This window comes from Protopterus annectens, chromosome 1.part0 (genome assembly GCF_019279795.1).
Source record: "Protopterus annectens isolate FY-2018-M chromosome 1.part0, PAN1.0, whole genome shotgun sequence".
NCBI classification, from domain to species: domain Eukaryota; kingdom Metazoa; phylum Chordata; order Ceratodontiformes; family Protopteridae; genus Protopterus; species Protopterus annectens.
The window spans coordinates 1,141,768,131-1,141,794,986 of record NC_056725.1 but is presented as its reverse complement, the minus strand read 5'-3'; the positions used below and the strand labels follow the sequence as shown (position 1 = coordinate 1,141,794,986).

At 41.6% G+C, this 26,856-nt stretch overlaps 1 protein-coding gene across 3 annotated transcripts in view; it reads right to left on the bottom strand.

Annotated features, from left to right (window-relative positions):
• USP45 (ubiquitin specific peptidase 45) overlaps positions 1-26,856 on the bottom strand; it is a 2,611,314-nt gene that overhangs the window by 48,301 nt on the left and 2,536,157 nt on the right. For all 3 annotated transcript variants that reach the window (XM_044065122.1, XM_044065103.1, XM_044065112.1), the window contains one exon: positions 195-342. In XM_044065122.1, coding sequence (XP_043921057.1) covers positions 195-342 — 148 coding nt within the window. The remainder of the gene's footprint in view (positions 1-194; positions 343-26,856) is intronic.

The window sequence follows — 26,856 nt, the reverse complement described above, 5'->3', positions numbered from 1 at the left end:
AAGAAATGCTAAGAATCATATTGTCACACTGTTGTTGAAATGCTTACAAGTAATAAGACTGTTGTACTTTAAGGTTAACTACAATAACACATCCTTCTCTCAGCTTTTTTTTAAACATACTTTTGAGAAGAATACCAAAGTCATTCTAAAATTTAAGTCAAGCAAGTAAAAACAAAACAATTCTTAAGTCTCACCTTGAACATTCTTGTTGGCTGAGTTTTCTGCTTTTCTGCCAGGTGTTCTGACTTTTATGTAAGCTGTATAATGACCTCCCTTCATGGAACCACTGTGTTCAACAACTCCATAAAGACTGTATAAGACACTGCCTCCCTCTGTCACATTCTGTGCGAAATCCCAGAAATAAAATTGATAAAAAAGGAGAAAAAACAAATATATACTTAATCACTTTCAACTTAAGATATCTGAGGTAAGCAATAACTTCCTCAAGTACTACTTTGGCTAAATGGGCTAAAACTTAACCAAGTGAACATTGTCAAATTGTATCTATACTGTTTAGATTTGTACTGATTACAGTTATTGTCTTTGTTTGTAAATCAAACAACACATCTAGGCATTTTAACCTGAAGCAACACACGTACAATGGCTTAGGAGTTTTGCTTCACATTATGCCACTGGTACCCACAGTTCCTCTTATGTCCCCACCATCAGAAGGGTGGCCAGTGATATGAGATGAAGTATTCAATGACAGGCTCTCTCATCCCTGATGAACAGTATTGGGTTTATCATGACTTCAGTGACCCTTGTTGATGTTACAAAACTGCACAGCAGCATTTTGCACACATGCAGCCCTGGATGGAACCTGACTGTGCACCATGTACATTTACAGCTAGCTACAGGACAGTGCCTGCCAGGAAAAGGACAGGGAGAGGGTAAAAGAAACCAGCTGTACAGCATAGACAGATAAAGTCCTGACTATACGACAAATGATCCAAGTTCAGTTAGTGGCTCTGTTGCCTGGGGGAGGATGAAAGTAAGGTGCCGCTGACAGCTTTCCCATTCTGGGGAAAGAAAGTTGAATTTGGCTCACCACACAGGTGTTATCTAACAGCAGTACTAGGTTTTCAACTAGTGATGTTCCAAGCCAGCCAAGCTCTGCCTGCTATAGTGCATTTACACTATACAGCTGAGAAGGAAGTGGCATCAAGAGAAAATGATTGTGAGGGAAAGGTTGCTCCCAAGGGAAGAGAGTAAGGCAAAGGCCGGAGGACCAGCAAGCAGGCCCACTCTGACTCTTGCCAAGGATCCAAGGGCCGACTGAGGTTCCCAGATAGGAAAGAACAGGCCGTAGGGCTCTCACCTAGCCTAGGAATATCATATTCCCAATCTGCTAGAATGAATACACCAGCAGTGTAAAGAGAAATGAGCCATCCAGCAAGGTATTGGGGATGAAACAAGCAAAACGTTAACCCAGTGTCCCAAGGCAAAGGTGCTACTATCGGCAGTAACAGTTCAATAGGAGTTGCACCATCTTAGTAGTGAAAACAGTAGCAACAGTCATATGGTGGCTGTAGTTGTAAGATAAGATGAAATTTAAAGTGGCCTTTGCCAATTTGATACCTAGGGAGGGAAAAAAACACACTCACACTTTAAGCAAATGTTACACAGGCACAGAGTTTCCATTAAGAGATACCATACTTATCTACACTGTACCTCACAGTTTAAAAAAACAAAGCTGAGGACACCATGCCTCAAAAAAAAACAAAACCACAAATGTAGGGAGAATTTATAAGCAATAATGTCTGACAGAGTGAGAGTTCTTGACAAAATAATAGACCACTCAGGGGGTGTTGTGGTAGAGGGCCTTTACACCCCTGGAAGGGCATTTTTTCCCAATAATGCCTACCCTGGAGGGCATTATAGTACTTAGATAATGGGCTGCTATACTGTTTCATTTTTTATGAGAATATACATTTTTTTATATTCTGAATATGAAATAGTTCCTCTGTCTTCAAGGCTGCTATAGCATATGTAATTGTTGCTGAAGAAAGCATCTTACATCCAAAATATAAGGTACGTAAGTTTTTAATTTCAACACACACACGTGCCTAGCGATTACAGCCACTTTCTTGACTGAATACACCTCAAGTCTCATTGTAAGTCTCCTTTCTGCCTCTTATTGTCCCTGATTTTGCAGAATGTCCCTGATTTCACTTATAATCTTGCTCTGTCGCTCAAGAGTGGTTTATTTTCTGATAAACTGCTGATTACAATTGGTTAGTAAAGCCAAACATTATAGGTTTGTACTTCTTACTGTTCAAATAGTGCACATTTTTTAATACAAATTATTTTTTACCCCTTAGGCCAGGTTCATTAATGCCTACACTAAGTGTACATGCTCTGTATTCAAGAATATCCCTACCACATTGCTTGTGCTTTCCAATCACTCAGAAAGATTACACTAAGTGCACACATAGTCTAAACTTTGTGGTAACCTGTATGAATCCCCCTCGATATTTAAGGCTGCAAGAAAATCAGTAGGAAAACTAAAATAGCAGGAAGAAGGTGTGAGTTATGCTGTCTATTCACTCAGAACTGTGTACACTTAGTGCTGGCATTCACAAATCCCAGGGTTTATTTTTTTTCCAACCTGAATTCTTAAGCAAAGAAGTTGAAAAAAGTTTGCAATATTGTGTATACTGTGGGTGTGTTTATATTCATGGTTTTTCATTTTATTTGGAACAATTTAAACAGTCATAGTATAAAATTATTGTTTGGAATAGCATGCTTTTAAAATTATTTAAAGGTAAGTTGTGGATTCTTTAATTCATTGATTGTTGGTCTAACTGTACATGTTGGCTTAACTTATTATGTAGTGTACTGATTGAAGTCCCACTGCACTGAGAGATGAAAGCACTTAACACTTGTGTTCATTTTGTGTGTGTTTATTAAACAATATTTGTTATACAACGTGCTGTCTTCTTTGGTGCACCACTCCTGATTATTCACAGATTTTGTTGGACTTTAAGCATTTGTTATAAAAAAGTACATTACTTGTCTTAATCTACAAGTGTATTTAAACTTTACATAAATAAGCATAACTCTTTTAAAAAAACATTGCATGTAGTAATCTTTAGATGTAACTGGTCAACCACAATTAACAATTACTGATTTAGAGGGTAAAGACAAAACCTTGCAATGTTTGATACTCTGAACAAAATTTCCCTCATTTTCTTGAAAAAAAAAACAGCAAAGAAAGGTGATTGTAATCCTTATGCAGAAACATTTTCTCTAGTATGAAGCTGAGGAACCAGTGGAACTCAACCAGTGAGAAGAACTGAAGAGAATGAATGACTGTACTGGCTGTGTATGGGAGGCTTGTACTACCCAAATCAATGGCTTCATAGGGATGAGACCAGCATTATCCTCACAGCGAGATATGAAAAGCAGAGAAAATATAAATGAGACACAGGAAAGCAGAAAGTAATGAAATACTGTTAAAGTTACCCTACTTGAAAAAGGGTCATTAATCAGCCCTAGAAGACAAGAAAAAGAATCCAGTGTTTTCAGTATACATAAAGAAATTATTTGCTCCTCAAATCTATGGCTTTGTGCTACAGACTCACAGAGGTTATGCAGTTATGTTAAAAAAAAATCATTAGAACAGGTCAAACAATACTGGCCATCAAAAGACAAAATGTGCAAAGAGAAAAAAAGGAAGCCTCTCCTAGACACCAGTATACAAAGGCAGTTCCACAACTCCATACTTGGCATCTAACCTCAGCTTGTCCTGCACTGCTGAATGTTTTAGTTTATCATTATCGCTTCCACTTATTTCCTACATACCAATAGTTAGTGGTCACATTCCTTTTGATATGTCAGATCTTCAGGTATATACATTATCTGTACATACAAAATGATAAAAAAACATTTAAATAAAAGTTGAAAAACTACTACTTCTAGAGACTAGGCATGACATTGTCATAAAATGTACAGTACTGCTCTGAAGGAAGTGGAGAAATATGAAGGATATTTTGACAAATGGAAGGGAAGTATGGCGTCCTACAAAATAACATCTTGTACACAGTGCTGTTGCTTAAGTATGCTCACCATCATGGCAAATGTTCAAATAAAAGAAGGCAGACCCCATACCTCTGTATTTACCCTTGGCAGCAAATCAACTTGCCTACAGTTCATAGCTAGATTTTTTGTGCCATGGTTATTGCAGGGAGCTGGACTATAAAACAAAGAAAACCATCTATGCCCCTTGATCTCTCAGAGTCCAGAAGTGGTAAACACAGGTAGTGAACCAACAAACGTTCTTGGGGAAGGCTAAAGGAGTCTTGAACAGACAGAATGTCTAAACAAATTATGAAAAAGCACACACAAGACAAGCAAAAATGTATAAAATTACCAAAACAGTAAAACATAACTTCAACTATAAAATTAAATAGGGCAAACTATAAACATAACAGACGAGAATTTAAATTATTTGTGATACAATAATAATGATACAACTGAAGCCTACAAACCTGGAAATGGTAGAGCTGGCTATATACAAAAAAATTTCAGCCCTAAAACATGTGCAAGACCATGGGGGTGGTGAATAGGAGCCTATCTCATAGCAAAGACCTTGGTATTTGAAAACCTACTGAAAAGTATACTTATACAGCATTACTTCATGCATCAGCAAAGATCCCTGCTACAAATGTACAAGCTGCAAATGTACCCTCAGCACACAGACCATGCCTTTGATGGACAGCCAAAGTAAAACATGCTCCATCTCTAGACTGGTCATCCAGTTTGTAATGTGCAGACAATGTGTGACTGGATGTCCGAATAGCAGTCTCTCAAACGGTTTGAACAGATACCCATTTAAAGGAAGCTGCAGTGACAGATACTGAGCAAGAGGCGTTAGCACTAACTTCTTCAGTCGTTCTTCTTGTACGTTTTAACCACTTGAACAGGATCTGTCCGGCGACTGGATGACCCTGCTTAAATTTTATCAGTGCTGAAAACAGGCTGCCATAAAGGTTTATTCTTTTTAAAGCAGTATTTGAGTTGTTTGTGCACATACCATGTATGAAAAATTCATTCAACATTGTTCTATTGTTTAGTAAGCAAGAAAGAAGCTACACAGACTGAGAGAAATTTCAGAGACTACCTCTTAAATAAATAGGGGATTGTATACTGGAGACCTCAAATGAAGACTCTCATTCACAAACTGTTTAACAACAATATAGTAACTTATATGAGAATATATAAGCGGATGTGTCAAACAAATCTTTAAAGGAAAATTAGGCTGTGTCAGCATCATTCAAGACAATAAAATACTGCAAAATGTGAAGTACATAAACTACATGCTTGACCTACTTCTTTACTTCTGCATTCATGGGAAAATCTGACCAATTCACTTAATACTTCCTGGAGATGATCTTTTAACTTCTTTTAGGCTAGATAACACATTGGATAGAAAAGATGGGTGCTTTGTATGAACCAAAGATGCTCTAAGCTGTAACATTGAGAGTCGTGAGGTTTAGATGCACATCTCAACCATCGTGCAGAGAAAGCAGCTTGCTGTGCAGAAACAAAGTTTTTGCTTTAGCTGCTGGCAAATTCATTAGAAGGGTGAACCATGGCTGTCTTAGTCAACATAGGGCTAAGGATGAGATCTGCTTTCTATAATCTGAAAGGCAGGAGTAAATGCATACAGCACACCTGAAATTCAAATGACTGAGAAGTTAGCACAGAGCATGATGATAGGGAAGCCTGGAGCAAATTGGAGAAGCTTGTGATTCAGAAGCTTACAGTGCATTATTTGCTACTTACACACCAGAGACATTATGTGCATTACTTATGTTATACTGCCTACTGTCACTGCAGAACTTTATTTTGTTAAAGGCTAATTATAAGCGAAACTTTCTTCATTGGAAAAACTTGCTGTTCACTATTAATCACTATGTTTATCCAATTCCTAGTGTTTGCTGTTACGGCACACAGCACCTTAAGCATGCATTACTAATGACTATAAAATGGGGAAGAGCAATCATTTTAGCCATTCAGAATCCTATATTACAATTTCTACCAAACACGTCTTTTCCCTACAATAACCTTGAAGGCTGGTATCCTAGGCAGCACACACAAAGCAGTAAATCTACTGAGATAATACCTCAATTAAAAAAAAAGTAAAACTAGAAAATAGAAACCAGCCAACAACTGGGGTAAAAACTCTGTTTAAATAACACAAATTGACAAATAAACACCACAAAGTAAAAATGTAAATCTAACAAAGAAGGCAATCAAAAACCCTGTCAAATCACAGTAGCAAATCCAAACTATGATAGGAAGAAAATTAACATATCACATAACTGACACATCAGTTTGTTCTTCTTTCGGCTTTTCCCGGTTAGGGGTCGCCACAGCGGAACTCCGGTCCACTAATGATTGGCAGTAGATTATTATGGCACAGAGGTGCCAGCCCAATGCCCAACCTTCAACGAAGTCACGTCCATTCACGTGTGTTTTTCGAACGCCACTCGACCACAGGGAGGACATACAGACTCCACACAGAAGGTGCTCCAGCCAAGAATCGAACAGGAGAAAGTACAGTTTTGTAACTACCATAAATGTAGATGTTCGAGTGTATACCCTGCTGCAGTCATCACACTTGGGTTATCCTGCCCTCAGGTGGTCCCGCAGTCGGCCCGAATTCCAAAGTCTTGGTCCGGCATCGGTTGCTGTCGCTTCTTCCCTGACGTCAGTGCACCAGGGGTATATAAGAGGCATCCAAAGCCATTTTCTTCAGTTTTTCTTGCCCCAGATGTCAGGTGCCCCCAAATGGTAGGCAATATATATATATATATATATATATATATATATATATATATACACATACATATGGCTATAAAAAAATAAAACAAAACCCTTAGGTACAAACAAATACACCACAGAGGTAGTATAGGATAAAGTGGTAGAGATAAGTTCAGCTAGTTCAGAGGGGATGGAGGGAGGGTAAACCTGGACTGCAGCAGGGTATACACTCGAACATCTACATTTATGGTAGGTACAAAACTGTACTATGTTCATCGTGTTACCCTGCTGCAGTCATCACACTTGGGTAGAATCCTAAAAGCTAAGGATGGGAGGTGGAGTCAAACAGGGTTAGAGGAGGCTAGAAGGCTCTGCAAAACTGCAGTGGCGAAGCCAGCTCTAGTCATAGAGTAAAGTGGTAAGTGATAGTGCTTGGTGAAGGTGTGTACTGAACTCCAAGTTGCAGCTTCCAGAATATCCTTGGTTGGCACCCCCCGGAGGAAGGCTGTAGATGTAGCTGCTGCCCTGGTGGAATGGGGCCTTATGCTAGCAGGAACTGGTTTTCCATGATGGGTGTAGCAAAAACGTATGTAATGTCCTATCCATTTTGAAATGGTCTGTTTTGAGATAGGCTTTCCTTGTGATGCTGTAGCACAGGATACAAAAAGTTGGTCAGATTTTCTGAAAACCTTAGTTTTATCCAAGTAGTAACGTAGTTGCCTGTGAATGTCCAAGGAATGCAGAAGTCTTTCTCCTTTGTTCTGTGGATTTGGAAAGAAGGTGGGTAAATGGATGGTTTGATTTAGAGCCACACTGGATACCACCTTTGGCATAAAGGAGGGGTTAGTTCGTAGAGAAACTCTGTCTTGATGAAAAATTAGGAAAGGCTCTACTGCCATTAGTGGTCCCAGAATTACCACAGCTCGAACAGAAGAGTTGAATAAAAAACTTTTATTCCTTACAGAAAAACAAAATCAAGTTGAGTTGAAAACATTAAAATCTTCCCTGGTTAAGCGCTTTCATCTGCAGGAAACGCAGATTTCATCAGAACCATGAACATAGCATTAGTCAACCTTTTATAATAAATTTTGGCGCCAAAATTCAAAAAACTGTTCCTAACAAGATGGTTAATTAAATAATTGATTAAAAAATGATTGATTAAAAAACTACGTCTTACCTAAAAAACTGTGTATGTTATAAATATAAATGTAAATATGAACAATATTTAATAGTACAATAATTTTATGAAGAAATGCTTTCAAAAAACAATAATAAATGTTACCTAAATTCATTCCATTAATAAAAATGGTTTAATACTAATGTGGTCATTTAATCCAGGACTCGTAGTGGCATCACAAAACATTTGCCACTTACTTTCCAATAGTCCCAAAAAGACTTTCCAGTTGCCCTCACAACCTTTGGAATCAATATGATCAATAATACTGAAGAGAAAAGTATGTTCCTGCCCTCTTGTCCATAACATGCTTACTGAGGGCATTATTGCAATCCTGTTTCTTAATCTTATATGAATGTTCATAAATCCTGTTTTTTAATTTTCTCTCAGTCTTCCCTATGTAGTATGCGTTGCAAACAGTGCACACAGCAATATATACTACCCTAGATGTGTTACAATTGCATGTCAAATTGACCAGCCTAGTCCTGCTGGTGTTCTTCAAATTTATAATTTTGTTTTCATTAATAAACTTGCACTGATTGCACGTCCCACACTTTGTTGTTCCTTTTTTGTTGTTAATGTCCCTATCCCTTACTTTTTTAACAGTTTTTTACTCTCCAACATGTTTTTAATGTTTACAGATGTCTTGTAAACACATTTCGGGATAGTCCCCACTATTTTCCCTACATCTTCTGATACAGTTAATATGTTCCAATGTTTAATTAAAATTTCTTTAACTACACTTGTATATGGACTATACATAATTACACAAATGTTGTTGTTACTAAGGTTAGCTTTCTTATTGCTGAACAACAGGATTCATGAACATTCATATAAGATTAAGAAACAGGATTGCAATAATGCCCTCAGCAAGCATGTTATGGACAGAGGGCAGGAACATACTTTTCTCTTCAGTATTATTGATCATATTGATTCCAAAGGTTGTGAGGGCAACTGGAAAGTCTTTTTGGGACTATTGGAAAGTAAGTGGCAAATGTTTTGTGATGCCACTACGAGTCCTGGATTAAATGACCACATTAGTATTAAACCATTTTTATTAATGGAATGAATTTAGGTAACATTTATTATTGTTTTTTGAAAGCATTTCTTCATAAAATTATTGTACTATTAAATATTGTTCATATTTACATTTATATTTATAACATACACAGTTTTTTAGGTAAGACGTAGTTTTTTAATCAATCATTTTTTAATCAATTATTTAATTAACCATCTTGTTAGGAACAGTTTTTTGAATTTTGATGCCAAAATTTATTATAAAAGGTTGACTAATGCTATGTTCATGGTTCTGATGAAATCTGCGTTTCCTGCAGATGAAAGCGCTTAACCAGGGAAGATTTTAATGTTTTCAACTCAACTTGATTTCGTTTTTCTGTAAGGAATAAAAGTTTTTTATTCAACTCTTCTGTTCGAGCTGTGGTAATTCTGGGACCCCAACAAGGATTGTTACTTGGTTTTGTGTTTTGCTACTTTTCGAGTGGTCTACTGCCATTAGTGCCTGTAGCTCTGAGACTCTTCTGGCTGAAGTAATTGCTAGCAGCAGGGCAGTCTTCCATGATATAAACTTTAAGTCAGCTGAGAAAGCTGGCTCAAAAGGTGGCAGCGTAAGTTTTTCCAGAACAAAGTTGAGGTCCCAAGTTGGTGTTGGTGCTCTCCTGGGAGGCCTAATGTTTTTGGCCCCTCTGAGATATTGCCTTAGAAGTGGATGTGAAAATAAGGGAGGATCCGTGTTGTAGTGAGCTGAAATAGCTGAGGCGTGGATTTTAATAGATGAAAAAGAAAGTCCTTTGTGTAACATCTCAGTTAAATATTGCAGAAGCTGAGGTATGTCCGGCTGAAGGGTATTTTGGCCTTTAGCGTGGTTCCAGGTGCAAAATCTTTTCCATTTGTCTGAATAGGCTTTCCTGGTGCTGGGCCTCCTGGCCTCCAGAATGACATCTATAACAGTTTGTGAAAGAGGAACTGGCTGGTTGCTTAGGTGATTTGCCATGCAGCCAAATTTAAGGTTTTGAGCTGGCTGTGTAGAATCTGACTGCCTTGCTGTGTGAGCAGATGAGGAATTTGTGGTAAAATCCATGGTGGGCCCTGGGCCATGTTCCTTAGTAGTTGGTACCAGTGCTGGCATGGCCAGTCTGGGGCAATGAGTATCATTCGGGGTCTCTCCATCCTGACTTTCAGCAGCACTTTTGTGAGAAGGGGCAATGGAGGAAAGGCATATACTGTCAGCATTTTCCAACTGAATGAGAGTTTGTCCACTTTCCAAGCTTGATGGTGAAATGTCCTTGTGCAAAATGTTGATAGCTGATAGTTTTGAGGGGTGGCAAACAGGTCTATGTCTGGGCGGCCCCATTTTTGAGTTATCATTGCAAATACTTGTGGATCCAGTTTCCACTTGTGGGGATCTATGATGTTTCTGCTTAGGTCGTCTGCCAATGAGTTCTTTTTTCCTGGCAGAAATTGAGCTTGTAATTGAACTTGGTAGGTCAGTGCTGTGTTCCACAAGGTCATTGCTTGCCTGCATAGAGGGTAGGAGTGTGTACGCCCTTGTTTGTTTATGTACCACATTACTGTGGTGTTGTCTGTCCTTATTATAAGCTGTCCTGGATGTAAGAGGTCCTTGAAGGCTGGCAGAGCATTCTGTACAGCTAGCATTTCTTTTTGATTGATGTGCAGATTCCTTTGATCTGCAGTCCATATGCCTTGAACGCACCGTCCTGCCATGTGTGCCCCCCAGGCATAGTCCGATGCATCTGTTGTCATAGTGTGCCTGGCTGGGGGTAAGGTGAAAGGCTGACCCTTGTTGAGGTGACATGCCTGTGACCACCATAGAAACTCCTGTTGAAGGCAGGGAATGAGAGGTATCATTGTTTCCAAGCTGTGGCTGTGTTGAGTCCATACACTTTTCAGGTACCATTGTAATTTCCTCATATGCAGTTTTGCAAATGGTATTAGTAGTATGCAAGATGCCATGAAGCCCAAGGCCTGCAGAATTTTTCTTGCAGGGAGTTGGGTCTTTGTTGCCATTATTTTGAAGTATTGCGTTAGTTGTAGTTGTTTGTCTGGCATCAGATAAGCCATCTGGGCCATCGTATTCAAGCTGGCACCCAGGAATGTCATATTTTGTGAGGGCACTAGTTTTGATTTCTTTTCGTTTACTGTGTACCCTAGGCAACTTAGAAGGTGTTTTACAAAGGTCAGATATTAAGAGAATGTCCTTGCTTTCTGCTTGGATGAGGCAGTCGTCCAGGTATGGGCATATCTGAATTCCTCTCTGTCTGCAGTATGCAATTACTGGTGCCAGGCATTTTGTGAAGACCCTGGGTGCAGTAGATAAGCCAAAGGGCAGTGCAGAGAATTGGTAATGGGTTGAACCTGCAATGAAATGGAGGTATCTTCTGCAATTTTGTCTGATAGGGACATGCAGGTATGCCTCCTTGAGGTCCAACGTTACTAGCCAAGCTTTCTTGCCCAGCATGGGAAGAAGCTGCTGTAGTGTTAACATCTTGAATTTGGGTACTTGCAAGAAGGTGTTTAGGATTGAAAGGTCCAGAATGGGTCTCCAAGCATTGTCCTTTCCGGGGACTAGAAAGAGCCTTGAGTAAAATCCTTGGCCTTGCTCCTGTGTAGGTACCAGTTGAATGGCTCTCATGTCCATGAGAGCTGTAATTTGTTTTTGAGCCTCTGCCCATTGATTTTGTGGCAGGTTTGGCATTCCTATTATCCTTGGCAAGGTGTGGAAATGGAATCTGTATCCTTGTGAGATAATGTCTAGGACCCATTTGTCCTTTGTGACAATGCGCCAGTTGTCTGAAAAAAGTGCCAATTTTCCTCCCAAGGGAGCTGCCAAGAGAGTTTTGCTTGGCAGTTTGAGGTGTAAGTCATTATGTTTGTCTTCTAGTAGTTTGGGACCTGTCTTCTCCTCCCTTTTGTGTTGCAGTGCCCCATTGGCGAGGTTTGTAAGGGATTTGTGCTTGTCCTCTGCCCCTTGGGCGTCTGTATTTACCCCTTTGTGGTCTGTCAGAAGCTGGAAAGGACCAATTTTTTGTTGGCCAATTTCTGCTGAAGCGTGGGGGTTGTACCTGTAAGAAATCTTTGACCGTCTGCATAGATTTTGCCTTATCCTCCATTTTCTTTAAAACCTCTTCTGTTTTAACCCCAAATAAGACATCTTGCTGTAAGGGTGCATCTAGTAACTTTGCTTTAACATGATCAGGCAGAGTTTGTTCCTTTAACCAAGCATGCCTACGTATAACAGACCCAGTAACAGCTGCTCTACAAGAAGCTTCCAAGGAATCAAAACCACATTGTAAAGTACGTTTGCCCACCTGTTCAGCTGCATGCAACAGATCCTGCATTTCCTTGAATTCAGACTGCTAAGGATGCGTGCTCATCTTTTATTTTATTTGAGACATTAGGAATTGCTGGTATTTCAGCATGTGAAATTGACAATTTAGTGCTCTCATAATTAGAGTAGCTGAGGTGTAAACCTTCTTCCCCCCCACCTATCTAGTGCCCTGGAGTCCCTTTCAGAGGGTACAGGATTTTTAGCCATAGAAGCCTTAGCCCCTTTGGGATCCTGGGAGATTGTCACTGGGTCAGCAACAGGGCTTTTGTAAAGGAATTTGTGTGAGTCAGGCACTCTATAATATCTATCTGGTTTGGCTGGAGCAGGAGGCAGAAAATCTGGATTTAGACTAGATTCTAAGTAAGCATCATCCACAATGTCTAAAACTGGAGGGATAGCAAATGGTCTGTGCTGGGGGAGTAAAAGAAACTCTCGAAGCCTTTTCTTTGAGTCGAAGTAATCTTTTAAGCGTAGGCATCTTCTGCAAGACTCCCTGATTGGGATGTGCAGGTATGCTTCTTTTAAATCTAGTGTTGCCAACCAGGCATCTTTGCCTAGCATAGGAAGTAATTGGTGAAAAGTCAGCATCTTGAATTTTGGAATTTTCAAAAAGGTGTTTAGAGTAGACAGGTCCAGGATAGGACGCCATGAATTGTCTTTTATGGGTACCAGGAAAGTCTCGAGTAGAAACCCTGTACTTTTTCCTCTTCCGGTACCAGTAGAATAGCCCCCATGCTTAAGAGAGAAAGTACTTGTTTTTGGGCCTCTGGCCACCCGCTTGGTGTTGGCATCGTGTGGAATTGAAATCTGTATCCCTGGGACACTATATTTAAAACCCATTTGTCCTGGGTAATGAGTTCCCAGTTCTTTGCATGAAGAGCAATCTTTCCCCTCAAAGAGGCAATCAGTTGATAAGTGCTTGGAAATTTTTAATGGAAGTCATTGAGACAGTTTACCATAGGGGGGTCTTATTACTCCCAGATTTGGAAGTGGAGGCCCCCCACTGCTTAGTCCTGTGTGTCCCCTGGATCTGAAACCTGGGGCGTTTGCTGTGTCTGGTTTCGGCTTGAGAAGACCTGGAAGGGGCTGGAAAGCACCAATCCTTAGAGGGTCAGCACCTACTAAATCTAGGAGGCTGAACTTGTAAGAAATCTTTAACAGTTTGCACAGATTTAGCTTTATCTTCCATCTTTTTAAGAACTTCCTCAGCCTTGTTGCCAAACAGGTGGTCCTGATTTAAGGGAGCATCCAACAATTTAGCTTTAACATGATCAGGCAAAGATTGCTCCTTTAGCCAAGCATGCCTTCTGAGCACAGACCCAGTAACAGCAGCCTTGCAAGAGGCCTCTAATGAATCAAAACCACATTGCAAAGTATGTTTTCCAACTTGTTCAGCAGAATGCATTAAATCCTGTAATTCTTTATTTTCCACACAGTCAGGAATCAACATTATTTTCTGTTTAAGCAATCCAATAACATGCTGCTGATACTTTAACATATGAAACTGGCAGTTAAAGCCCTAATGGCCAAGGTTGCAGAAGTGTAAATCTTCTTACCCCATCTATCCAGCGCCCTGGAGTCTCTATCAGAAGGGGTAGGATTTTTAGCAGTAGAAGCCTTAATGCCCTTGAGCCCCTGTGAAATGGTCTCTGGATCCGCAATAGAATTTTTAAAAAGGAACTTGTGTGACTCAAGGACCCTGTAGTATCTATCAGGTTTTCTGAGAGCAGGAGGCAAGGAATCAGGGGCCAAACTAGATTCCAAAAAAGCATCATCAACAATGTCTAGTACAGGAGGAATAGCTAAAGGCCTATGCTGAGGTAGGAGTAAGAAATCCCTAAGCCTCTTTTTTTGAATCAGAAAAATCCTGGGTTTCCCAGTGGAAATGTTCCCTTAGAGTATGCAAGATTTCCCCAAAAGAAAAATCCTCTGGAGGGGAAGCAAAGGGAATGGAGTCCTCTACATCAGAATCCTCATAAGTATATAAGGGCAAATCCAGATCATCAGAAAAATCAGAAAAAAACAGAAGTCTGGTCAGAAGATTGATAAACAACTTCAGTCCTAGGCCTCTTAAAAAGGGGGGAATTGCTACCCCTGATTAGAGTTATTAAATCTTCAACCATTCTTATAATTTGTTTTTTAGGCATAGAGGCCTGAGCATGTGGTCTGGGCGTCATTTTTTAGGCATGGTTCGAGATTTTAGGCTAAGTGAAGAAGAAGGCATCAGTTTAATATGCAAGTCGGTAGGTCTGAATATGCCCTCAGAAGCCGGTGCCTGCACAGCGGCTCCAGACCCATCCAAGGTAGAGACATCTGCGGGTTCCATAGTTGAAGCATCTCACGGCATACTGGACTCCAAATGGGTCTTCAGTAGAGGCCTGCGAATCAGAAGTAGCGGGTATATCAGGGGCTGCAAAAGCACCTCAGTGAGTACCAGCGAACTGGCGACTGGCTTAGGAGAAGCATCATAGGCAGTTTTGGACCTTGGCGGCCTGTCTCTGTCTTTATCTTTGCGTTTTTTCAAAATCCCGGTAGTCGGATGGCTAACCGATGACATTTCTGGATAATTAAACCAAGAACCGAAATATTTATAAGCGAAAATATACCGATGACGGACAGTGCGCTGATTAAATAAAGTACAAAACCAACAGCAAGGTACGTTGTGGTGAGGGCCTAGGCAAGGAATACATTACGAATTAAAATCTTTATGAGGTATTTGCTTTCCACAAGTAATGCAATTATGAACTTTTACTGACATCGGTAAGGAGCAAGAAAAAGTTTCCCCAACGGGGTACTTAGCTTTAGTTGAAGATTTCGGTTCTGAAACTCGAAAACAAAAATTTCAGGAGTCGGCCGACCAGCACTTGCGAAATGCTTCTGCTTCGGGCACTGCATGGCAAGAAAGACTGATGTAATGGCGTTGGCTGCATGTTTTATACCCCTGACAACCTGACATCATGGAAGAAGGGACAGAAGCCGACGCAGGACCCAAGACGTTGTTAATCAGGCCGACTGAGGGCTACCTGCAAGCAGATAACCCAAATGCAATGACTGCAACAGTGAAACACGAAGAACATCTGCCATATTAAAGTGCTTGCCAACTGACGGCTGCAAGGGATTACCTGTGTACTATGTAACAGTCATGAAGTGAAACTAAATCCATGCTGAAACAAAAATCAGGCCAGGGCTTGACATCCACCTCTGGCTACTTCCCATACATTTTATGAACATCTGCCAAAATTACTCTGATAATGAACACATTGTATTATAATATACAGTTCTATTTCAAGGAAATAACTTCATCAGATCTGCACCCATGCCAATCCCACAAACGGTAGTCAGCAAGGTGAGTTCCCAAAAGGCACAGCCCTTTTAGACTAGAAGCTCAGATGGAAAAGCTTCAGATTTAGGTGGTTTGCTTACAGAAAGTCCAAAACATAAATACATTTTCTGTGGTGGTGCTGCGGTAGCGTTGTCGTCTCGCAGTAAGACGCTGTCCGGTTCGATTCTCAGCTAGAGCGTCTTCTGTGTGGAGACATGCATGAATGGGCGTACCTTTGTTGAAGGTTGTGCATCAGGGCTGGTAACTCGGCACGTAAAAATCAACTACCAATCATTAGCGGCACGTAAAAATCAACTACCAATCATTAGCGGACCGGAGTTCCACTGTGGCGACCCCTAACCGGGAAAAGCCGAAAGACACAACAACAACATATAGAGAAATAAGCACACACAAAATAATATTTGTTATGCTTTACCCCTTCTCACATAAACTTCCTGAAATACCAGCTATCACCATTACAGATAGCCTAAACAATATCATTTCTCAAATTACTGAATATAAGCATCTATGAATCACAATGAAAACCCACTCTTCCATTCACCACCCACACAGACAATGTCATCAACAAAGTCCTTTCTCAATTAAAACTCTGACAGGACCTCACATCTCTTTTCTCCAGCTTCATGCACAGCACTGGCTAATAATATACCTTTGGGTGTTGTAAACATAGAAAAACTAACAGAGAGTACGTAATACAGAAAATAAAACGTGTAGATACACGTTTGCTGACTCATGCTCTCACCTCTACAATCTTCTGAAGAGACTTAAATAGCGTCTTGTAAATGAAAAATCAACTTTCCTGCTAGGGACACTCCTATTCAAAGTGCATAAAGAAGATTATTGCCCTCCTCTAAAAAGAAAACTGCCTTTCAGAGAGCAACTATACCCCCTGAGAATTAGTCAGCAGGTTATTATCACACTAAACTGTTCATCTTTTAAAACAACTATTGGACAATGCATGTTTTCCATACTTGGCTCTGATTTACAGAAAAACTCCCCTCTGAAGCAATAAAGCAAAACTCTCTCTTCCCTAGGGTTCAAGAAAGCTGTATCCTCACCTCCACAATGAGGTAACATAATTGCTTAAAGGGCAATGGTCAACATTCTTGCAGACTTTGGCAACTTTTGAATCAGCCAAATACTTATGAACTGTACATTAATTTTAGCTGTGGCAGGCATGACTATCACTAATTTCAATCACTGTGTCTCTAACTTTTAATCATTTTGTTTTTTTTCTAAGAAATGCCTTAACTGTGTAAACATATGCAAGATGTGTTTTTGCTTACTGGTATTTAATAACTTTGCCTGTTCATTAATTTCACTTGCTTATATCTAACTTTGCAGCAATCTCTTTCTGAGTAACTTGCATGATTTACTTCAGTGCCTTTGCACCTCAATAATGGCTGTAAAGGGTCTCAGGACCAACCCAGTTACCAAACATAAATACATAAAAAGAGAGTGTACTGTCAGTGAAGAAAACTGGTACATGTGGCAGCTAATTAAAATTCAGTAGAGAATTTCATAATTACAATACTTCTACAACTGTTCTTTGAGTTTTGGTATGTCATCTAAGTTAAAAATAAGAGTAGTACTGTAGAATGTATGGAGTTTGCACGTCCTCCCCGCGGTCGAGTGGCCTCCAAAAGACATGCGTGAATGAGAGTGCCTTCGCTGAAGGTTGGGCATCAGGCTGGCAACTCGGCACCATAAAAATCGACTGCCAATCATTAGCAGACCGGAGTTCCGCTGTGGCAACCCCTAACCGGGAAAAGCCGAAAAAAGACAAACAACTGTAGAATGTATGCTGTAGTATGAACATACCAGGTATATGCAGAGGTACCAATAATAAACTAGGAGTTCTACTGAACAAACACAAATAAAACAGAAACATACCAAGCCTGTTCAGTAACAATGGATCAGGCAGAAAGGATATATTTTATTAGAATGAGAAAGCAGTTATAATTACAGTAAACCTGGATAATAGAGGCTATCTCATGTACCAAAACCCAGGCAAATCATTGTGTCAACTAATGAAGCATCTAACAGACTTTACACAATAAAACAGTCAAAGATAGGATATAGGAGTGAAAAGACATAGAAAATATGTCAGGAAATTAGAAGGGGAAGACAGAAAGGTAGGGAGAGCAGGACTTACGGAACTTCAGTGAATATGATAATGTTAGTTAAGAACATGAATGGTGGTGCTGCGGTAGCGTTGTCGCCTCACAGGAAGACGTTGTCCTGTTCGAGTCTCAGCTAAAGCATCTTCTGTGTGGAGACATGTGTGAATGGGCGTACCTTCGCTGAAGGTTGTGCGTCAGGGCTGGCAACTCGGTACGTAAAAATCTACTGCCAATCATTAGCGGGCCGGAGTTCCGCTGTGGCGACCCCTAACCGGGAAAAGCCGAAAGAAGAGTTAAGAACATGAATCTCAGAGAAGAAAGCAAGTGTGAGAGAAAAAGGTACAGAATATGACAGAGAACTAGAAGTGGAAGTTAGCAGAGTGAGGGCAGCGTGGGATACAGCTTGCAAGAGTTCAATAACAGTAAGGAAAATAAAAGAAGAGTTGGAAGAACTTGAGGTAGGGACATGGGCAACATATTAAAGGATGTAGAAGACTGGGTGGAAAGAGATGACTGCAAATGGGATGCGCTTTCAAAAGAAGAGAGCTAAGTAGTAACTTCCAAGAAGGCTGCACACAGATCAACAGTTTGATTACAACTCTCTCAGTTTGAAAACAAACTGTTAAACAAAGCCAGTAAACGCTTTCCAAATGATTAAAATTCAGTTATTCATAAGTTCATAGGTGTTTACTAGGCTAATGACCACAAGGGCCTTTTTAAGCCTAGCCAAGTATCCCAAATCTCTGACAAGTTCTGATACCCTTGATAAGTGTAAGCAGGGGTTTCAGAGATAAACCACTTACAGGTTACCGGTGTCCATTAGAGACACAGTTGCCAAACCAGGGATGAACGTCCGGTTTCCCATCCAACTGTTCAAGATGCACTTGAATTGGGTTAAGGACGAGCTCTGCTTCACATGGATGGGGAGCCTGTTCCATAGACTCTGTAGTCTCTGGGACACATACCTATCTCTCCAGCTGGACCAATTTATATCACAGGCAAGAGTTAAGTCTTTAGAATGGGTAATTCTGGTGCGGTTTGTTTTGAGGATAAGCAGGAGGTCCATCAGAGTGGGGTCTGACACTGCCCTGAATGCCAGGCAAAGATCTCCCCTCAAAAGCCTGCAGGAGACAGAATACAGGGATAGGGCCTTGAGGAGGTTTGCATAGGACATTTTATTTATGCCCTGTATTCTTTTAGTGAGGAACCTCTGTGGACGTTCCAATCGATGGATATGCCTGGTTAGATACACACAAACCAAAGGGTACATTGTACTCAGTGATAGGTCTCATGAATGCAGAATACAGTGGAACAATGACTTCCTTAGACTTAGATGCCCTACCTTTGTTTATAAGTTGCACAATATAGAATTATTATTGTCAATAATTACACTGCCTGGATGACAGCAAAGAAGAAATTTGGAGAATGTAAGAGAAAATAAACCAGAAAAGGACAATAAAAAAATCTGACTAAGAATCATGCACCTGTTCAGCAAAAAGCAGCCCAAGTTTCAGCTTTTGTACAGGATATAGCTTCCAGTTATTTAGAGCAAAAAAAAAAAAGTTATGTTCTTACCGTGATATTCCATCTGTGTTGTTAATCTCCATTCATTCATTACTGATGGGTGTCGGTTCTGTCCTCGGAACTGAGTCGGCCTTATAACAAGCTCGCCAGCCAAAAAACTCTTGATCTAAGCTTTACCCACAGTGCCCCTCTCCCTGTTACCTCAGATCGAGTTTGCCCATGATAAAGAAAGGAGGGGCTTTTTCTGAACAGGTCCGTTTATGCAGGATTTGGACCAAATCTGAACCTCCAGGAGCCCCTTGGAGGGGAAGGAGGGTGGGACATAATGAATGAATGAAGATGAACAACACAGATGGAACGTTATGGTAAGAACATAACTTCTTTATCTGATGCTGTTAATCTTCATTCATTCCTTACTGATGGGACAGAGTCCCTAGCTATTTTATGTCTTGGGAGGCCCTTATGGAAGGATGTTCCTGAATACCATTGAACCAAAATATGCTTTCCCCCTGGAGACCAAATCCAATTTAGGCCCTTATGGAAGGATGTTCCTGAGTACCATTGAACCAAAGTATGCTCTCCCCCTGGAGACCAAATCCAATTTGTAATGAGTGATAAAGGTAAGAGGGGTAGCCCAAGTTCCAGCTGCACAGATATCATCCAGTGAAGCCTTTGAGTGAAAAGCAACAGAAGTTGCCACTGATCTGGTGGAGTGTGTTTGACCTTGCTTGGTAGAAGAATTTTATTATGTTGGTAGACAAAGGATATACAATTTCTCAACCAGTTACATATGGTCACTTTAGAAACAGAGTTTCACAACTTAGGACCTGAATAGGAAACAGACAACTGATCTGATTTACGTACTGATTTAGTTCTGTCCTGATAAAATCATGATTGTCTATGTGCATCCAGCAAATGAAAGCAGTATTCTCCTTTATTTGAGTAGTTAGGAAAAAAGACTGGTAGGTCAATTTTCTGGTTAATGTTCAATTCTGAAATAACTTTGGGCAGAAAGGAAGGGTTAGTCAGGAGTGATACTCTGTACTTATGAAAGACCATGTAAGGGCGTTTTATGCACAAGGCCTGAAGCTCAGATATGCATCTTGCTGAGGTGATGGCTACTAAAAATAGTTATTTCCAGGATAAGAACTTTACATCGCAAGTGGCAGCAGGCTTGAAAGGTGATTGTGTCAGGGATAGCAGTACAAGTGTTAAACTCCAAGGTTCGATCAGCTCTTTGAAGGGTGGACTGATATGCAAGACCCCTTTCAAGAAGATTTTATAGAGACAATGGGAGATTAAAGATGAGTCTTAGAATCCATTATGGAAGTTTGAGATAGCAGCCAAATGTAATTGAATGGTGGAGGCTGCTGCTCCTGAATGCAGAAGACCTGACAAATAATCTAAAACCACACTAACAGGAGCTGTGCAAGGATCTAGTTCTCTCTGTCGGGACCAAATAAGGAATCTCTTCCACTTGCTAAGATAGATTTTCCTGGTGGATGGTTTATGTGAAGCCAGAAGAATGCTACATACCGGGGAGGTAAGGTTATTCTGCCTGGCAATTACTGGAAGTGGAAAAACCAAGCTGCCAGCTTGAGACTGGATATGTTTGGGTGGATCAATTCCGGAGTTGGATCCAGAATCCAGGGCTGGCATACTAGGTAAGGTTAAAGGAAGGGAAACCAAAAGTTGTTGGGGCCAGTAGGGTGCAGAGAGGATTATTCGGCTTCTCAGCCAAATGGCCTTCTTTAGAAATTGTGTGATCAGGAGAAGGGGAGGGAAAGCATACAGAAGTCCTGTGGGCCAATCATGTATTAGAGCGTCCCTCGAGGACTCCCCCTGCAGGGGAATTAGGGCAAAGTAGCTGCTGCATTTGTGATTTGCTGGAGACGTGAATAGGTCGCATCAAGGCTGGCCCCAGTGGCTGAAGATCTTTGCTGCTATGGTTGAATTGAGGGCCCACTCGTGAGGCAGGAGGATACATCTGCTCAGTTTGTCTGCAATCACGATGGAATTCTCGAGAATGTGCGTTGCTATCAGAAAGCTGTTGGAAGCTATCACCCATTGCCAAATTCTCATGGCCTCTCGACACAACAGGTAGGACTTGGTTCCCCCTTGTTTGTTAATGTACCAGACCACTGACATGTTGTCGGACTGGACAGCAATTGCCCCTGACAGGAGGACAGATTGGAATGCTTGCAACGCTAGAAGCACTGCCCTCAGTTCTAGAACACTGATAGCATCGCTTTGTTATGCCTATCTGAAAATAAATAGGATGATGAAGGGGACCACTGTGTTAGCAGGAGCCATTGAAGAAGCCTGATGTGTAGTCTCACTGGAGGAACTATTGTAATTGATGCTGCCATTGATCTTAGAAAGTGAAGGACAGCCCGAGCTGGAACTTTGTCTTGAGGGAGTATCACCCAGAGTTGGAACCTCAGTCTTTCTAATCTGTGATCTGGAAGGGAAACTAGGCAAGATTAGGTACTGAAAGTTGCTCCTATAAATTCCAAGATTTGAGAAGGAGTCAACTTGCATTTCTCCCTGTTTATAGAGATTCCTAGGTATTCTGTTAGTTTTAGAGTGTAGTTTAAGGCTGTAATCAGTAGGCGCTTGATGGGGGCTGTAAGGAGCTAATCGTCTAAGTACAAAAACACTCAGAATCCTTGCAGTCTCAAGTGAGCTCTTACTATTGCCATGCATTTGGTGAACACTCTGGGGGCTTTAGAGAGTCCAAAGGGCAGGGCCCAGAATTGGTAATGACTGGCTCCCAGCCGGAAGCGAAGAAATCTTCTGGAGAGTTTGTCCATTTCTATGTGGTAATATGCATCCTGAAGCTCTATTGAGCACATCCAATCATCTTTCTCCAGAAAGGGTAGGATAGACTGAACCGTGACCATATGGAATTTTGTTTGCTTGACAAATTTTTTCAGAATGCTGAGATCCAAAATTGGTCTCCAGTCCCCTGTCTTTTTTGGCACTAAAAAGAACCTTGAGTAAAATCCAGATCCTATTTGGTCTAGTGGGACTGCTTAGATGACTCTTTTTTGAGACAGTTTTCTTATCTCTTGAGCTTCTGCTGGGTGGAACATCGGGAATTTGTCTTGATGGTTTTGGACAAGTATCGAATAGTATGTGATAACCTCTGGCTATGATATTCTGCACCCAAGAATCTGTGGTTATTGTTTGCCAGGCAGGGTAGTGCAGAGAGAAATACCCCCGACTGCTTCCAGTGGAAAGTAATCGGGCCACTTTTCACGAGCACTGGTATGGCTGTCCAGAGAAAGAATCTCTGGACCCCTGGTTACACAGACCCCCTCTGCCTCTGTAGGGGTGTTTTCCCGATGAGTTACCCCCGCTGCCCCGGGGATGAAACTCACCATGTGTGCCACAGAAAGGACCCTGGGATTTCTTCTGCCACATCTTTCCACTCCTCTGATTCCTACAGTAAGGTTGTTGGGGGGGGGTGGAAAAATGTATGCCCACGGCAGACAAGGTCTTGCCATCCTTTTCACACCTGGCAAACGTATCTTTCACTTTTGGGCCAAAAAGGGAAGAAGCTTCCACTGCAGCATTAAGAAAGGAAGACATAAAAGATTCTGCAAAGTCACAAAGGTGCATCCAGGAGTGACATCTTATGATAACGCCTGAACCTGCAGCTCTAGCCGCCCCTTCGTTAGCATGAGAGATTAACCACATGGACGAGTTGGATATGGATTCCAGGGTCGCAAGCTGCGAGGCGACTTTGTCACATACCTCGTCAGAAACTGCTCCTGCTAGGGTTCTGGAGACTTCCGAGATTAGGTCTCTCTGAAGCCTAGTAAAGTGTGCCGAGTAATTCAAGGACCAAATGGCAAAGGTCAATGAGGCAAACACTCGCTTCCCTAACCTGCCCACTGCCTGAGACTCCCTGTTTGGGGGGTGGACAGTGTGGCTCTCCTTGGCAAGCTCTTTCCTAGTGGCCACCGCCACCACCATTGCATCTACTGGTAGGCCTTTGGACCAGTGTAGACTTTCTTCAGACAGGGACAAAATTTTGTCTGATTTCTGGGGGATTGGTTCAACAGTATCAGGAATCTTCCATGTGTGTTGCACGATGAGTTTGACTAATTCGTCTGCAGGTGGGGTCACCCAAGAAGTAGAGGGTTGAACACGAAAAGCCTGCAAGAATACAGACTCCTCAGAGGAAGGGTTGGTGGGCTTCCAGTCTCCCCGCTGCTTTAAAATTTCCAGTATGTCTCCAAAGGAGAGATCCTCAGGTGGCAACCATGGGGACGCCTCCCCTTCATCGTAGTTCATATCTTCTGTGAGGGACTCTTCAAGGGAGTCTATGTGCTTCCTCTTGCATGATCTCTTATGTGGTACCTCTTCGGCAGGGGCTTCAGATGAGGACTCGGAAGAGAGGGCACCTTGCGTTAGGGTTTCTTGAGGCTCTTGTACTCGATGTCCCGATGTGGTGGCCTGCGTCAGCTGTGGTTCACAGGGAGGACATATCTGGAAATCTGACGCCATTGGTTTGCCTACAGAGGCAAGGGCCCTCTCTATCTCTTGGAAAGCTGGCCCGGCTGAAGAGGGGTGGGAGCCCAGAACAGAGAAGGACAACTTTGTAACCAGGGTCACACCCCACTCCGATGAGCCCACTGCCATGGAAGGAGCCCCATGAGGACTTGGTACTGCCAAGACTCCTGGAACCATAGTAGAAAAAAATCGGCGCCATACTAGGGGTCACAACTGATAGCAAATATGCATCTCAAACAAAAACAATGCAAATTACAAACTCTAAATAAGAGAAACAGATAAAAAAGTTTTGTTTTGTATTTTTTAAGGAAAAGGGAAGGAATACCAACAATGGTATTTAGATTACCTCAAGAGGCAAGGGGAAAGAAGGTAGAGAGAGGGAAGGCCTGTACCAATGATGGTACTTGAGATTACCAAGTTGGTAAGGAAAGCAGGAAAAAACATTTAATAGGGGGTAAATATTTAGCGACTAATGAAAGAAGAGGATTATCAAAGTAAAGAAGAGAAATTCTGTGGAAAACAATTTTAGAATAATAAGTTTTTATAGTAGTTAGCTGAGAGCTGGCTTGACATGTCTTGATATCTACACGGCAAACAAGATCTGAGGTAAAGTACAGTTTTGTACCTACCATAAATGTAGATGTTCAAGTGCTAATACAGCTGCAGTCATAACAGATGGGTTTTCCTGCCGTCAGGCAGGTCCTCAGTCGGCCGAATTCCAAAGTCTAGGTCCGGCGTCGGTTGTCGTCGCTTCTTCCCTGACGTCAGTGCAACAGGGGTATAAAAGAACCAGCCGACGCCATTTTCTTCAGTTTTTCTTGCCCCAGATGTCAGGTGCCCCCAGAAGGAAGGCAATACATAAATTTATGTAATAATGCAATGCAATATAATCAAAAAACAGTAGTTGCAAGCAAATACACCATAAAAGTATACCCCAATCAGGTTGTATGAGGAGGTGTTAGCCATAAGGCCTGTCCCAAGAGGGGAAGGAGGGAGGGAAACCTGGACTGCAGCTGTATTAGCACTCAAACATCTACATTTATGGCAGGTACAAAACAGTACTATGTTCATCGTGTATACAGCTGCAGTCATAACAGATGGGTAGAATCCCAAAGCTAAAAAAGGGGTGGCAGGCACTAAGTGGAACTAGGAGGAGCCAGGATGCCCTGCAAGACTGCAGTGGCAAAGCCTGCTCTAGATTTGGAGTATAATGGTAGGTGATAGTGCTTGGAGAAAGTATGTACAGAACTCCAAGTGGCTGCTTCCAAAATATCTTTGGTAGGAACCCCCCTGAGGAAGGCTGTAGAGGTAGCTGTGGCCCTTGTGGAGTGAGATCTGATGCCAGCAGGTACAGTTTTACCATGAAAAGAGTAACAAAAGCGTATGCAGTGGGCTATCCATTTTGAGATTGTCTGTTTGGAAATAGGCTTCCCTTGAGTACCTGTAGCATAGGACACAAAGAGTTGCTCTGATTTTCTGAAAGGCTTTGTTCTGTCCAAATAATAACATAGCTGTCTGTGAATGTCCAAGGAATGTAGTAGTCTCTCCCCTTTGTTTTGAGGATTAGGGTAAAAGGTAGGTAAGTGGATAGCCTGATTCAAGGCTACCCTGGATACTACCTTTGGCATAAAGGAAGGATTGGTTTGTAAGGAAACTCTGTCCTGATGGAAAATGATGAAAGGCTGCACAGCCATGAGGGCTTGTAGTTCCGAAACCCTGCGAGCTGAGGTGATAGCCAGAAGGAAGGCTGTTTTCCAGGACAAATATTGCAGATCTGTTGAAGCAGCTGGCTCAAAAGGAGGCAAGGTCAGTTTTTCCAGAATGAAATTGAGGTCCCAAGCAGGTACTGGTTGCTTCCTTGGGGGTTTTATATTCTTAGCCTCTCTGGGGAACTGTCTTAAGAGGAGGTGAGAGAATAAAGGAGGATCAGTGTTGTATTCTGCAGAAATGGCTGAGGCATGGATTTTGATGGAGGAGAATGAAAGTCCACAGCTTAGCATCTCAGCTAGGTACTGTAATATTTGAGGTAAATTCAGTATTCCAGGATTCTGACCCTTTTTCTGATTCCAGGCACAAAAACGTTTCCATTTTGCAGAGTAGGCTTTTCTAGTAGAAGGCCTTCTGGCCTCCAAAATGACATCCTGCACCTCCTTGGAGAGTAGGGTCTGTTGTGAATTTAAGGAATTTTCCATGCGGCTAGATTGAGTGTTTTCAGCTGACTGTGAAGAGTTTTGAAGTTGTGCTGAGTCAGTAGAAGAGGCATTAGAGGCAGGATCCATGGTGGGGAATGCGTCAGGCTCCTCAGGAGTGGGTACCAGTGTTGTCTTGGCCAGTCTGGAGCAATGAGAATCATCTTTGGTCTGTCTGCTCTGGTTTTTAATAGAACTTTGGGCAGCAGAGGAAGAGGTGGAAAGGCATAAACTGTCATTGTTGTCCAACTGAAAGAGAGTGCGTCCACTTTCCAGGCCTGTGGATGAAAGGTCCTTGAGCAGAATTTTGTCAATTGGTGATTTCTGTGGGTGGCAAAGAGATCTATGTCTGGTCTTCCCCATGCTTGAATTATCCTTGTAAAAACCTGAGGATGCAACTTCCATTCGTGTAGAACTGTCATATTTCTGCTTAGGTTGTCTGCCAGCGTGTTTTCCTTGCCTGGCAGGTACTGTGCTTGAAGTTGGATTTGTAATTCCAGAGCCATGTTCCAAAGAGACATGGCTAGCCTGCATAGGGGATATGAATGAGTTCCTCCCTGTTTGTTTATGTACCACATTACTGTGGTGTTGTCTGTTCTTATCAATAGCTGGCCTGGATGCAGTAGGTCTTTGAAAGCCATAATAGCATTTATTACTGCTAGCATTTCTTTTTGATTGATGTGTAGGTGCTTTTCTTTTTGGGACCATTTGCCCTGAATGCACCGATCTGTCATGTGCGCCCCCCAGGCGTAGTCCGAGGCGTCTGTTGTGATGACTTGATTTGCTTGAGGCTTGCAGAATGGGAGACCTGTGTTTCTTTGGCATGCTTGAGCCCACCACAGAAATTC